We start from the raw sequence: 13,517 nt of genomic DNA, 5'->3' as shown, positions 1-13,517 counted from the left end.
ATGTGGAATGGAACCGCTCTATAGAATAAAACCACTCTGCTTAGATCCCACGTTCCTCTCATCCCTTATGTGAACACAAGCATATACCCCACAGCCCCACATGCACAAAACATCTACAGATGTTCACACACTTTGACTTTTATATACTATATAAAACACACACACACACACACACACACACACACACCATCTGCATTCAGACAGTGACCACTAAATACTATACAAAGCTTTGGAAGAAGCTGACTTCTGCCCCGGATCTATCACTGCAAGCCATGCCACCTGACAAAGTCATGTGACTTCTTTGAGCTCCAGTGAGATAAATGAGTATCTGCATTAGACATTTTTTTCTAATCTTTGTTTGGAATTGAGCTCCCTAACTCTGCACCAGCCATAGATGGAGCTTGGTTTATCATGGTGGAAGTTTCTTAGCCCGTGGGATATGAGATAGCCAAGAGGATCCACAAGGTATATCGGGTGTGAGCGTTTGTGTCCGCTTCCCTAGAGAATTCGGAGAGGTATGCGAATCTTGGCATCTCCGTCTTAATGCAGGTTTGTTCTGCTGTGTTCTCCTGCTTGCTAGAAGCAGTATAGGAGAATGGACACAAATCTTCGATCCTATGTCCCAGTGACACAGACAGGACAGAGAGAGAGACAAACATCTACTTTAGGCCTCTGAGATCCTTCTTTTTTTGTTACCTGTCTAATCCCTGCCCAGCTTTCAAGGTGGTATTATGCACATACAAACGGGCTCAACAGTGAGGCGAAATGCAGTTTCTATATGTGGCACATGGTGACATGACCAGGATTCAAGTGCATGTCACTGATTAGAACACCCATGCCTTTCCCTTTAAGACAGTCCATCTCCCACAAGGAAAGAAATTATAGAAAGAGAAGTGATAAATGGCTTTTTAACGAGCCCAAATTTACCCCCTCCAGAGCGTTTTTATTAAAAATCCAAACTCTAGATCTTCATCCAGCATACCGCCCCCAGCACTTCCAAGGAGAAGTCTGCCCAGCCCATCTCTAAAGCTTTGTTCTCTATTTGAAGGTTAGGGTCTGGTTTGATTGAGGTAGCTAGGATTCCAGATTTTAATCCTCTATCCTGTGATTTCTGCCCAGTACAGAAGGTTGGTGTGTTCCTCCCTGCCTGTCCCTCTGAGCTTACCCTCCTGTTCATACCCCCAATAGCTCTTCTGTTGCCTATCCTTCTCACCCAATGGTGAAGCTTACCTCATTTTCCTTGAGCTCACCAATCAGAAAAAGGGGCAAGCCACATATAGGCAGAGATCTGGGGTGATCTTCAGCAGGCCTCCCCATCACTGTCGGCTAGCTCCTTTCTCTCCATAGAGCCTCTTATATCTCCCTTCTGTTGTATATTTTTGTGATGACATTGGGCTTCCCGAACCTCCAGGACTGAGTCTGTACAAAGCAGCTTAGATATATATGTCAACTGATATGCACAACATTGCCTTGCTCTAAATTAGAAATTAGTCAGTTTTCATGACTTAATATAATTTTAAATCTCTATTACACCTGTGTTCAGCTTGTCACCATCCGTGATCTCCTTCCAGAATGAGGCTAGCTGCAATCTCCGGAGTTTATCCTGTCTGAATTTTATCCATCAATGGACTTTCCTTGACGTCCCATGTGTCAGAACAGCCAAGCCTCTCAGGAGCTGGCTGGTAATGGGGTCTCCAGCAGTGTTGGCATGCCAGGGTTATTGCTCATCAACGAGGTACATTGGCTAAGATTAGTGTGAACAGAAGCTCACTTTGTAAACACTGTCTGCCAAGCCCAAGTCATCCTTAGTGTGGAACCCTTCTTCTTGTTGACAAGTGAGTTGGCTTTTCCCCACCCAGGGGCTGACTCAAAGGAAACAGAAAGGAAACAGTTTCATAAATGACCCTAAGGCTTTCCCACAGACAGATGTTGTAGACAGCAAACATAAGCTCTCACACAATCACGTGCATGTGTAGTCTGGGAAAAACTGCACCTTATGGTGAGGGCATTTACTGAACGAGGATGGGAGAGTGGGGAGGGCAAGCCAAGAAGCTGATAAGGAATAACATTTCTGGAGAGAAGTCTCACCACCATGACTTTGTGGGTGTGATGTGATCAATACTGTATCGAATGGCAGGTTTCAAATTCTATGAGGCAGAAAGAAGTAGAGGGAAAAAAAGCCCTTTAGATTAGGAACTAGGTTGAAGTTCTGCTCCATAGCCAGACAGCTTTCTGATGAACCCATGAAGTGCTCTCAGCACCAGCTGAGGACACAACACCTTTCTACCTATTTCTAGAAAAACACATGAGGGAAAACAAAGATATGAGCAGATGACTATTGTGGAATTTCGTAGCTAGCGCGATGCTATGTCATTAATATGTTGGCTGGTGCCAGCTAATCAGCAAACTAATACACTTGCTATCAAAGGAGAATTAAAACATTTTATTGAGTCTGGTAGATATTTGTAAGACAGAAATGTTCAAGAACCAAAAAAATCCAAATTATTCCTGGGAAAAAATAGAAAAAAGTAGAAATGTTTTTCTGTGCCAAATACAAGTTTATTTTAAAGTCAAAGCTGTGAGTAGAAGGTCATTGACAGAAAATAGATAACGGTAGAAAATAATATGGCCCAAAATAGATGTATACATACATAGTTCTTGACATATGTCAGAAGGTCATGGGGAAATAAATTAAAACTTTACTTCAATCTACAGACAAACATAACTCCAGGGAAATTAGAATCTTAAATGTAAAAATACCTCTTTAAATTTTTAAGCAAAAGTTAGGTAATATCTTTATGATGCTGGAAAAGAAAAGATGTTTAAGACAAGATGCATGTTAAATTAAATTGCAAGTGAAAATGCATTAGTTTGACTGTGTCTGCATTGTGAAAGCCAGTCTGCACACTCCCTGAGTGGCCTAGAAAAAGATGAGCTGAGAGAATGCATGGGAACTCCTAAAGAGCCATTTTAAAGGGGATTGTAAAGACAATCACATGTTAACAACTCAGCAAAACAGGAACAGGCATTTATCAGAAAGGAAAACCAAACTCCTAGCTCCATCAATAACCAGGGAAGTGTGGATTTAATTCTCAAGTAGATATAACAGAATTGGTTTAGAAAATGATCTGGTAAATCTAAGGCACACGAATTTAATGCTTTTTGGGTTGCTCGGCAGTAACACTCCTCACACCTGCCTCAGATTGCTGGTCTGTTTGCTTCTTGTCTGCCTCACAGGCTGGCAGCCATAGCCAAACCCTCAGATCTAAACCTTGCTCCTCTTCCGTTTTCAGTATCCATCTCTCCACTCAGTGGATCCACCCTGAGGCCTCTGAAGCAACAAGGGGGAAGCCAAGTCCTTGGTCTGATCTTTGCCTCAAGGTTAAATCTTAAAAGGGGTATTTTTTTTTTTTTTTTGGTTCCAATTTCTCAGTGTTAATGGCTTCATTTGGGAACGGGCTGTTCTTGTCCGGATCTGCACAGTTAGAAAAGGCTGGTTCAAGGTCACTTTGTATTTTCCCTTCCCAAGAGGCCGCACGAGAAATCCATCCAGCACAGAGCAGAAGCTGTTCTTCACAGCTCCACAAGATGAGAAATGTGGAGACTTTCTCTATCTCCTTTATTGTCCTTGTTAAGTCAACCCACTCCAATCGAAGCTCATTTCTTTTTCTCCGGTTCCTTCCTAAACACGGCTGGTACCAAATCAATACAGTAACAATCAAGCTAATCCACTGTTAGCACTCAGTTTCCCCACCCCCACCCCCATGCTCTGATGGAGTGGGCACACAGGTCCCCTTGCCAGGCTCAGCATGTGGCTCATCCAGCCACCAGATCACAGTATTCCAGCTTCGTGCCACTGGCTGGTCAGTGTCTTATGCTTTGTGTGTCTATGAAGGCAGCATTACATATACAGTACCAATATAAACTCTGAAACGTGGGTACCCTTAACAAAACAGCATATTTATTTTATGTGTATTTTCCCACATGTGTGTATGCATGCTACAAGTACGCTTTGTACCCAGGAGGGCCAGAAGAGGGCATGGATCCCTTGGAACTAGAGATCTTTGCCTAAACTGGAAGACAGAGTACAAAAACAACTAACCTGTGTGAGTTTGTTGATACTCCCTCAGACTCTGGTGTTACTTCCTGTTAGCACTGAGGTAAAAAACAAAAACAAAAAACAAATAAAAAAAAAAAACCTGAGAAAACCCTCAGACAAGTGAGCTAATTGGAGGAGTAGACACAATCTAAGACGAGAAAGGGGCAGAAGTTCTCTCAGGGATTTAAGGTCAAAAGGCTATGTAAGTTTTGGGTCAGCTGGAACATTCTGGCATAATCACACTCTTTACTGTGGTCATTGGGGTGGGAGGGAGCTGGATGTGATCTTCAAGATGCCCAAAGTCCTAGATGATTCCTCAACTCTACTCAGGCCCCTGCAACAGCAGAGCGAGAAAGTGAAGCCATGGTTCTGGGAGCCGTAGCAGAAGGTTGAGAGCAGGCAGCCCCAGGATGGGCAGTGATGTCGATCAATCTGCAATGGACAGGCTGATGGAGATCAAGAGTCTTGAAGCAGAGAGCCGGGAAGGGTGGCTGCGCATGGGCACGAGCATCTTCAGAGAGCACCCAGGGTGGTTCTAAAGAGGCTGCAGCTGTTGCGCAGATGTTGCCCAAGCCAGGGCCTCTCCACAGGAGTGTCTCAGTGGAGAACTGCGGGCTGGGCGTAGGAAAAGCTTCCCAGAGCAGCGGCAACAATACAGACCTGGGCAAGACAAAGTGGCCGCCTGGGAAAGGGGTGGCCAGGGAAGATCTGGGCATATTCTGATACATACCCTGCGTTTGCCAGAAAAACTAGCCCCAGAAGGACCCTGGAAAGGAGATGGCCAGTCCCACAGTTGAGCAAAGCAGCCACGGAGACAAACGCATTTAGCTGAGAGCTCCAGGGGCAGCTGGGTTATATTGGTGGATAAAAATTTCTTGTTAATCAAAATTAATTATGAGCTTTAAAAACTTCAGAATATTCATTTAAAGAAATCAACCTGAAGTGCACAAAATTTCAACACATAAAACTTGTCTTAAAATATTTCCGAACTAGACTTCCTTGTCGCCAACCAACCTCCTGCCCACATTCTAGGTCCTGGCAGGGGAGGAGAGCCTCTCTGTGCGGTAGGAAGGAAATTCACTGCTCCTCGAAGTTCCAGAGGGTGGTATTTCAGTGGCATAGCGGGCAGAGTTCCAGAGGGTGGTATTTCAGTGGCATAGCGGGCAGAGTTCCAGAGAACCAGTCCCCAGATCCAAGGGCTGGGATGACATTGCAAATGGGATTCTAGGTCAGCAAGATGGTTCAGTGGGTAAAGGTGTCTACTTCTCAAGCCTGAGTCAACCCTTTGAGTTCATGTATAGGTGGAAGGGGAAATCCAATCCCACATGTCCCCTGACTCCATACCTTCATCACAGAGTCATTCTTCCAGAGGTCCTGAGTTCAATTCCCAGCAATCACATGGTGGCTCACAACCATCTGTAATTGGATCTGATGCCCTCTTCTGGCCTGCAGGTGTCCATGCAGACAGAGCACTCATGCATAAAATAAATAAATAAATAAATAAATAAATAAATAAATAAATAAATAAAAAAAACTTCAAAGAAAAAGTAGAAAAATTATATGGTTACATTAACAAGCAAACAAGAAACAATGAGAACCTGGTAACTCTGAAAGGAGCCTGTATCCTTGGGAAGGTTAAAAACTGGAGCTGACCCATTGAAAACCAAATCTCTGGTGTGACCCCACCACGGTTGCACCCTGGAACTAAAGCAGGGTTAGTAAGCATGCTTCTTCCAGCTTTGAATCTAATGAGCCCACTGCCTCCTAGCTGTACAAGCCATTCAGCCAGTGACAGCTGAATTTCACTGCTTTCAGTCCAGCTCAGTGCCGAGTCCTGAGTAGAAATAATCCTTTTATCTCCCAATAAAGGGGAATTACCTGTATCCTGTAACTCAGCTCTCTTTGAAGAGCTGTCTGTGAAGCTGGAGGCTTTGCATTTGCTGGAGTGGTCACATTAAAGATGATTTTTCCCTGATCTCACTGGGAGATCCAGAGGGCAGGGAGTTGATGATATTGTCATCCAGTCGCCCCATGGAAAGTGTTGAGATTTTCCATTTTAAAAGATTTCAGAGCACAAATGTCATTCTCAAAAACTTTCCTGAAAGACAAATTAAGTTTTCAAAGCCACACTGCTTAGGGACCAGCTGTTACCTTGGGCCGGCATGTGGGGACACTTCGAAAGGCATAATTTGATCTGCTACCATCTTTCCCTGCCCCCGTGGAGATAATCTCACCCTGATAATTTCCTGCTGTCTATGGTAACACCATTGTATAATAGACTACCTAGGGCAGTAATACTGTCAGTTTTCTTCTATCAAGACAACTCACATTTGTCCCAAAACACTATTAAAACATAATTCAAGCCAAATGGCAAAGTGACTGTATGCCAGCTAGAGCTTATCACCTGGAACACAGTTTTATTTTTCAAATTAGGAAACCGAGACTGGGAACTTTAGATAACTCGCCCACGTGTTCCCAGTGTTTATTCCCTGAGTGTGCGCAAAGGTTTCATGTCCTATGAGATGGGAAGTTCTGAGAGCAAAAAATCCTTTTGGCAAGGGGTCCTGTGGCCAACCTTCCATCTCCCAATCCCCTTCTCTTCACTCATTTCACCAGATCTATTGCACTTCCTACACATCTCAGTCAACCAAAGTTTAATAACTATGTAATGACTCGATTGTAAGACGTAGGTGTTGACTTACTCAGCACACATTTTTTGATCCTTTAATCCATGGACTTGAACTCTAACAAAGCCCCCTCCACAGATTCTCACTGTCTTCCCATGACTATCCTCGCCCTCAGACGGCAGTCCTGTATGACTGGAGTTTATGTGCCGGTTCAGACGTGGCTCTGTCTTGTGCCCTGGGCTTTACAGAGAGCAGAGTTTCACAGGGAGATGGCTGAACTGGTCGGCAGAAGCCAGTCTAGGGGGAACCGCAGTGACTTCATGGGTGACTCAGCACAGCTCAAGACTGAGAGCAGCCCTCAACGAGTAGGCTCCACCCCCTGCAGCTCTGTGCTCTAATTCCAGCTTTGGCTGTTTCAGTAGCCTGACCTTATCTTCTAAGAGAGTGTGGGCACCTTGTGGCATTTGCATTAGATTGCAAACTGGACAGGTCCTAGCAGCCCTCCCTGCCCATCCTAGTCTAAGACTGCCCCCAGAGGAGCAGAACATAGGCAGGTCTGAAAGTCTGAACTTCCTTGTCCTTATAACATTTTGTCCATTTTACGACCCTTCCTGTCTACAGACGGCAAACTATGCAGCAGCTACAACCGAGGGCTCATCTCGAGAGCAAAAATCAAGGCCATCAAGTATAGCATCGTCATTATCCTCGGTAAGCAATATCTCTCCTTGCATTACACGTCTGAATACCAATCTGAAAGCAAACTGGTGATAGCCAGGCCATGCAGGGAAGAAGTATGGTACAGGCACTTCTACCTTTCATTAGAATGAAAGGTGCAGGATTCACCAGTGTGTCTCATTGCTTCAAGAGCCAATAACTGGCTCCTAATCTCTCTCTCTGTGAATATAATTGTCCACCAAAATCATGGTCGGAATCATTCTGAGATGATCTGATTAGGACTGAGCTTCTAAACAAATCACCCTCCACTCAGAGGCTTCATTTAAGACATTGTCTCCTCCATTAAATAGTAGATGTGAATTCTTTTTCTTCTGGATATCTAATTTCAGAGTCAATAATACTTTCCTTATGGCCAGAGCTTATATTCTTCACACTTCTTGTCTTCTGCTCTTTTCTTCATGCACTTAGAATCTATAAAATCAGTTTGCACTGCTGTCTGTCAAAAATGGTAAGAGAGATGCATGGCTCACTTCCTCTTATTTTGTTCCCTAACAATGATACCTCCTCAGGCTACCCTGATGAGTATTTTTAAATAACTCTCCTCTCACTTCATCCCAACTTTCTGATTTGTCCCTGTTTTCTAATTGTATCTAGCATGAGATACATCCATAAGTATAGTTTTATTAAGACTATATCTTAATACAGGATATATATATATATATAATCTTTACTAAGTATATCTTTACTGACACAATTATAAATCCATAAGGGAAATGACTTGCCCTTGAGTTAATCATGCTATCCCTAAAGTTAAGTTACACATACACCACTGAGTTAATACTTGTGCAATGGACAAATGGCTGCAGATATAGAAGGGTAGGAATTTGTGCTGTTTCCTTCTTGTTTAGCTGATACACCTCACCTCTGTTTCTTTAGAAGTACTTAGGAGCACTTAGGAAGATCTTAGCTGTGTGTCAAATCACAAGAATAGTTCTTTCTTCATTTCTAAAATACAAAATGCCAAACAGTCTGTGTTGGGCATGGCTGAGCCATCAGAGTGAAGGCACACAGCACACGCCAGCTGAGCTGCAGAGGCATTCGTGGCTCATGGAAGCTCTAGAGATTCTCTCAGAGGCTTCTGAAGGAGAGCAAAGGTTTCTTGTCTTCACAACCAGAGTCACAGATGCCCATTTTCTGGATGATTAGAGAGGAAATACATGCTTAAACATGCTTTCCCAAGCTGATGTATTCCTGTTCAATAGGAAATTATATTCCATATGAGGTCTGTCCAGTCTGCAGACAGGAGTGCGCACAGGCAGGTCAGCGTGCTATCCTAATGAAATAGCCTATCTATAGCAAATGTTTTTGTAATGCCCTTTTACCATCTTAAAATGATAAGTATCAATAATACCAACTACTACATTTTTTAAAGTCAACATACTGCTCTAATAATTAGCTAGAGTAAGAGTTAAATTACAAAGCCTTATAATAGAGCAATGCCAGTTTTTATATGCAACTATATAGGCACAACTTCACTGGCAGAGTAATAAAGAAATCAGATGCCTACACCTGTACAGCTACAACTGACAACAAATACAGATGTTTCCACGGAGACACACAAATATGAGCAGTTTTACTGTCACTACCTGATTTTCCAAGCAGGCAAAAAAAAAAAAAAAAAAGCTGGTAAGGCTTCAAATAGAACAAACTCATCTTGTCCATAAGGGGACTATATTTCTGAAAGCTTCAATATTTATTAAAATGTTCAGGTGTATCCATAAAAATAGTTAGCTCTCTAAACTACAGTATCTCACACATAAATGCCAAGTTGACAATTCAAAACAAATATGAGACAAATTATTGACTTATGAACTTCTGCCTCTGATATGAGGAAGGACTGATAATCCTATAATATACACATACACAGACATGCGTGCACACACACACACACACACACACAGAGAGAGAGAGAGAGAGAGAGAGAGAGAGAGAGAGAGAGAGAGAGAAACAAATAATGTTGCCCTTGCTGCATAAGAACTGTTCCAGTAATGGCATTAACCACCCAGAGCACAGAAAGATGGTGATCTTAAGTTTTTGAATGATTCCCATGTAAGATACCAACTCCACTTATGGGGGGAATTATGAATTAATTTCTCTTTTCCAACTTCTGAATCAAGTTTCTGAATTTCTATCTAATGACAATGGAAGATAGTTGCCCCTGCATGAGGATGTCCCTGGGTGCTGAACTTCTACTCTAGGGCAAACTCTGGGGGTGAGAAAGGGTTGAGAAAATAAAGTCACAGCGCTGTAACAAGATAGAAGTGGAGCAGGCTGGTGTAGAGGAACCCAGGGCTATGCAGTTCTGAGTTTGCCTGTGTTATCCAGAGAAATGGCAGATAAATAGGTGGTAGCTAGCTTTATGACAGAGAGATAGATGACACAGATAGATTATAGATGATAGATAGATAAACAGATAACTGGTTGATAGATAGATAGATGAAAGATATATAGAGTAGATAGATAGATAAATAGATAGATAGATAGATAGATAGATAGATAGATAGATAGATAGATAGATAGATAGACAGACAGACAGATACCACTTCACTGGCTCTTGAAGGTCAAGAAATCTCAGGTTCCCTGGTGGAGTGGGAAACTCCAATAGCCACTAATGTAAATTCAAGAATTCAATATGTTCAAGAATAAAATTGACTCTTTATGTTCCTGCTTAATTCAAAGTTTGGGCTATTGCTCCAGGTTTTGGTTCTCAAAGAGAACCAAGCAGAAAGAATGAATTCTCATCGGTTCTTCTTGTTGTATTTATGCCTTCAATAGATGTGATGAGGCCTCTTCAGCAGCAGAAGGCAAGATCTCTCTCAGAAAAAACCTCACAGACACAACTAGATTAATATTTAACCAAATGTCTGGGCACCTTTGATTCTTGTCAAGATGGCACATAAATTAACCATCACAATTGAGATTCCCATATCTCCTTCCTATCCTCTGAGACACTGAACTCACATACAGTTGATCTAGACAAGAATATTGGATGAATGCTTTGGGGGAAAGGCTCACTTAGACATAGGAAAGCAATGTGAGGTTATAATGATCTCATTTATGGCCAATGCTTTAAAAAATAATAGCATCATTTTATCTGCCGTAAGTCCTAGAACTAGAAATTAATGTGATCAGATTTCATCCTGTTCTGTCTGTTTCAGGGGATCTCTGAAGGGTCCTGCTCATTTTCTTTCAGCACTGTGATGGGTGGGAGGCCCTGGTTGTTCCTATCAGATCCTAGACTTTCAGCAATAAGTCTACACCAGTCAAAATTAGAGCCCCTTTTCCAGATAGAGGGGATCCAGGAAATCTCAGCTCAGAAATGGTGTCTCCAGGATATGTGCATACCCATACACATATTTAAGCAAGCATGACAGTCCTGTTCCAACACAACAAACTGTTCACAACAGCATACCCAGGCCAGTATTGCGGAGAGAGCTCTTGCGCCAAAGAACATCCCAGTTAAAATTCCAGTCAGCCATGGCCAGCCAAGAGTGATATTTCAGGTGTGGCCATGATGGCGCTGACAGCTCTCTTCTCCCTAGCTTTCATCTTCTGCTGGAGCCCATACTTCCTCTTTGACATGCTGGACAATTTCAACCTCCTTCCGGACACTAAGGAGCGCTTCTACGCCTCCGTGATCATCCAGAACTTGCCAGCCCTGAACAGTGCCATCAACCCGCTCATCTACTGCGTCTTCAGCAGCTCCATCTGCTTCCCCTGCAAGTAAGCTGTGTTTGCATTGGTGCCCGACACAGTACCAGTTTTTACATCTAGACCTTGATTCTCATTTCCTTCCCGGAGCTGATCATCAGACTACGGAAATCCCATTTCATAGATGAAGAGATTAAAGGTTAGGAAGTCCCCACTAGTCTGGTGACCTCAAATCCAGGTTCAGGTCATGGCAGTGCTACCCATGTGGAGGTTCTTAATTTTGATGGAAACTTCCCCACGTGAACTGCCTGAGTATAAGCCTGCTGGGAATACGATAGGGGCCGTTTTTACTACTTCAGAGGTAAAGTTTTATAGAGTAAGGCTCACAAGACTGAGTGACATTGTTGAGGGTTTACTGATCATTAGTAGCAGAGCTGAAATTTGATGCCCTGACAGCGGCTGTCATCCTGCTGGTTTTCATCTGTTCTCATTAGGTAGGGAGTAAATGGAGAAACTCGCAGCACAGGGAATAGTAACGGGATGGTTTAAGGCAGTGATTCACAGCCTTCGTAATGCTAATGCTGTGGGGTTAGCACAGCTCTTCTTGTTGCAGTGACCCCCCCCCATAAACTTCTTTGTTGCTGCTTTGTAACTGTAATCTTGCCACTGTTCTGATTGTAATGTAAATATCTGACAGGAGAGTCCACAAGGGGTCACGACCCACAGGTTGAGAACCACTGGTCTAAGGCTTTGCTTAATGGCGGCAGCTGAAGGTAAAGCCACACGTGAGCTTGTGCTGTGCACATCCCTGAGCTTCCTTCCTGCATGGGACCGTGGGGTAAAATCAGTCTCCTTTTTGGCCAAGGCTGTCTCTGTCCACTGGGTTGTAAAGACAAGCAGTTACAAAGAGGCACAGCTGCTACGGCTTAACAGGTGTCTGATCTTTAACGACCTTTCTGGACTATTCTCTCTGAGCGTCTACACTGCCTTTTTCTCCGGCTAAGTTGTTTTCCTTTCCTTCTTTATTCTTACTTTCTCCAGGGAGCAGCGATCACAGGACTCCAGAATGACATACCGAGAGAGAAGCGAGAGGCAAGAGATGCAGATTCTCTCCAAACCGGAATTCATCTAAACCCTGAAGCGGTGATGCTAGGCTGAGCTCCTCCAGTCCTCCTGGATCTCCACCGCCAGTTAGTGGACGTGCATGAAGCTTGAGCCACCCCTGCTCCACTCCGGTGTCACCTAGCGGATGCATGAAGCACCCTTTCCAGCGAGGGCATGCCACATGCCAGCGGCAATATGCGCACTAGCCAACACGAACCTGTCACCTCTTCCTGTCAGTGAGAGAAAGCACTCTCCGCCCTCCTTCCCACAGCTCTGCACCTGCGCCAGCCCTGATGCGGGGTCCTCGTGAACTGATGACACAGACAAACAGAAAGACGTAGAAGGACTCTCCCTGAGTCATCTTTTCAACAGTTTTGAAAGTAAATACAAGACTTTACAAAGATTAGACAGCTCTCTGCCAGTTTTATGTTGGAAATTTGGTGGGTATAGATGAGAAGTTTGCCCTTGAAATACCAAGAACTCCACTTCCAGAACCTGGTACCGTACACACCCTCCATGTGCGAGGTAATGTGTTGGCGGGCACAAGCTCCCAAGCCTATTGTAGTGTGGTTTCTGCAGAGGACAGTCCTGCTGCCTGCTGGACAAGGTCACCACCTAGGCACATTCTCACCTAACAGGAAGATCACACCCAACAGGGATAGGTCCTTGCCCGTGAAGCCCAGAGAGAACTGAGACCTGGAACTCACAACCCTCTAGGACTGAGTGAAGGCTCTTTCCCTTCCTGTATTCAACATTCAAGCCACTCTGAGCTCCATTCCACACACCTCAGGGACGTTTCCATCCATTTTGCTCTCAGAATCCTCTTCAGCTGGCAGCTTAGCGCTGTGGCTTCCCCAACATGATGTTCTTGCAAGCTCCTCATTGTCTTCATGCTGTATGTAGCCTTTGTCTATCGGGCACCTCTGCGAAGAATTGCTGGTGGGGCTTAATTTGACAGGTCTGCAATTCCGTATTTATAAGTATACTTCAAATGAAATATGACTAAATGTTTTCTAGTCAATTTTTTTTCTTCATCTTTTGCCAGAAGTGGAAATGGCATCATTTGCCTGTGTGTACATCTCCACCCCCGGCCCTGTGACGCGCCTGAGCATCCTATATTTAGCTTCTCATGCAGTCTTTGACATTGAAATCTCCTTGGCAAAATCCTCTCTTCTACAGTTGAAACCTTCCCTTGTCCTTTTGGCTGGCTGCTGGGTGGAATCACCAGTATGTCCTGTCTGTTTTAACAGCACCCCGCTCCTCATTCTTGTATCGACGCAAAGCCTGCCTGCTTAAGGTCA

At 43.8% G+C, this 13,517-nt stretch overlaps 1 protein-coding gene across 2 annotated transcripts in view; it reads left to right on the top strand.

The window, feature by feature from the left end:
- Npsr1 (neuropeptide S receptor 1) overlaps positions 1 to 12,335 on the top strand; it is a 192,138-nt gene extending 179,803 nt beyond the window's left edge. For both annotated transcript variants that reach the window (XM_048446369.3, XM_048446368.3), the window contains 3 exons: positions 7,348 to 7,434; positions 11,004 to 11,184; positions 12,154 to 12,335. In XM_048446369.3, coding sequence (XP_048302326.1) covers positions 7,348 to 7,434; positions 11,004 to 11,184; positions 12,154 to 12,244 — 359 coding nt within the window. In that variant the 3' untranslated portion in view covers positions 12,245 to 12,335. The remainder of the gene's footprint in view (positions 1 to 7,347; positions 7,435 to 11,003; positions 11,185 to 12,153) is intronic.
- The last annotated feature ends 1,182 nt before the right edge of the window (positions 12,336 to 13,517 follow it).

Source organism: Myodes glareolus, chromosome 4 (genome assembly GCF_982192425.1).
Source record: "Myodes glareolus chromosome 4, mMyoGla1.1, whole genome shotgun sequence".
In the NCBI taxonomy this organism is placed as follows: domain Eukaryota; kingdom Metazoa; phylum Chordata; class Mammalia; order Rodentia; family Cricetidae; genus Myodes; species Myodes glareolus.
The sequence above is the reverse complement of the archived record's forward strand: the minus strand, read 5'-3'. Positions and strand labels throughout refer to the sequence as shown.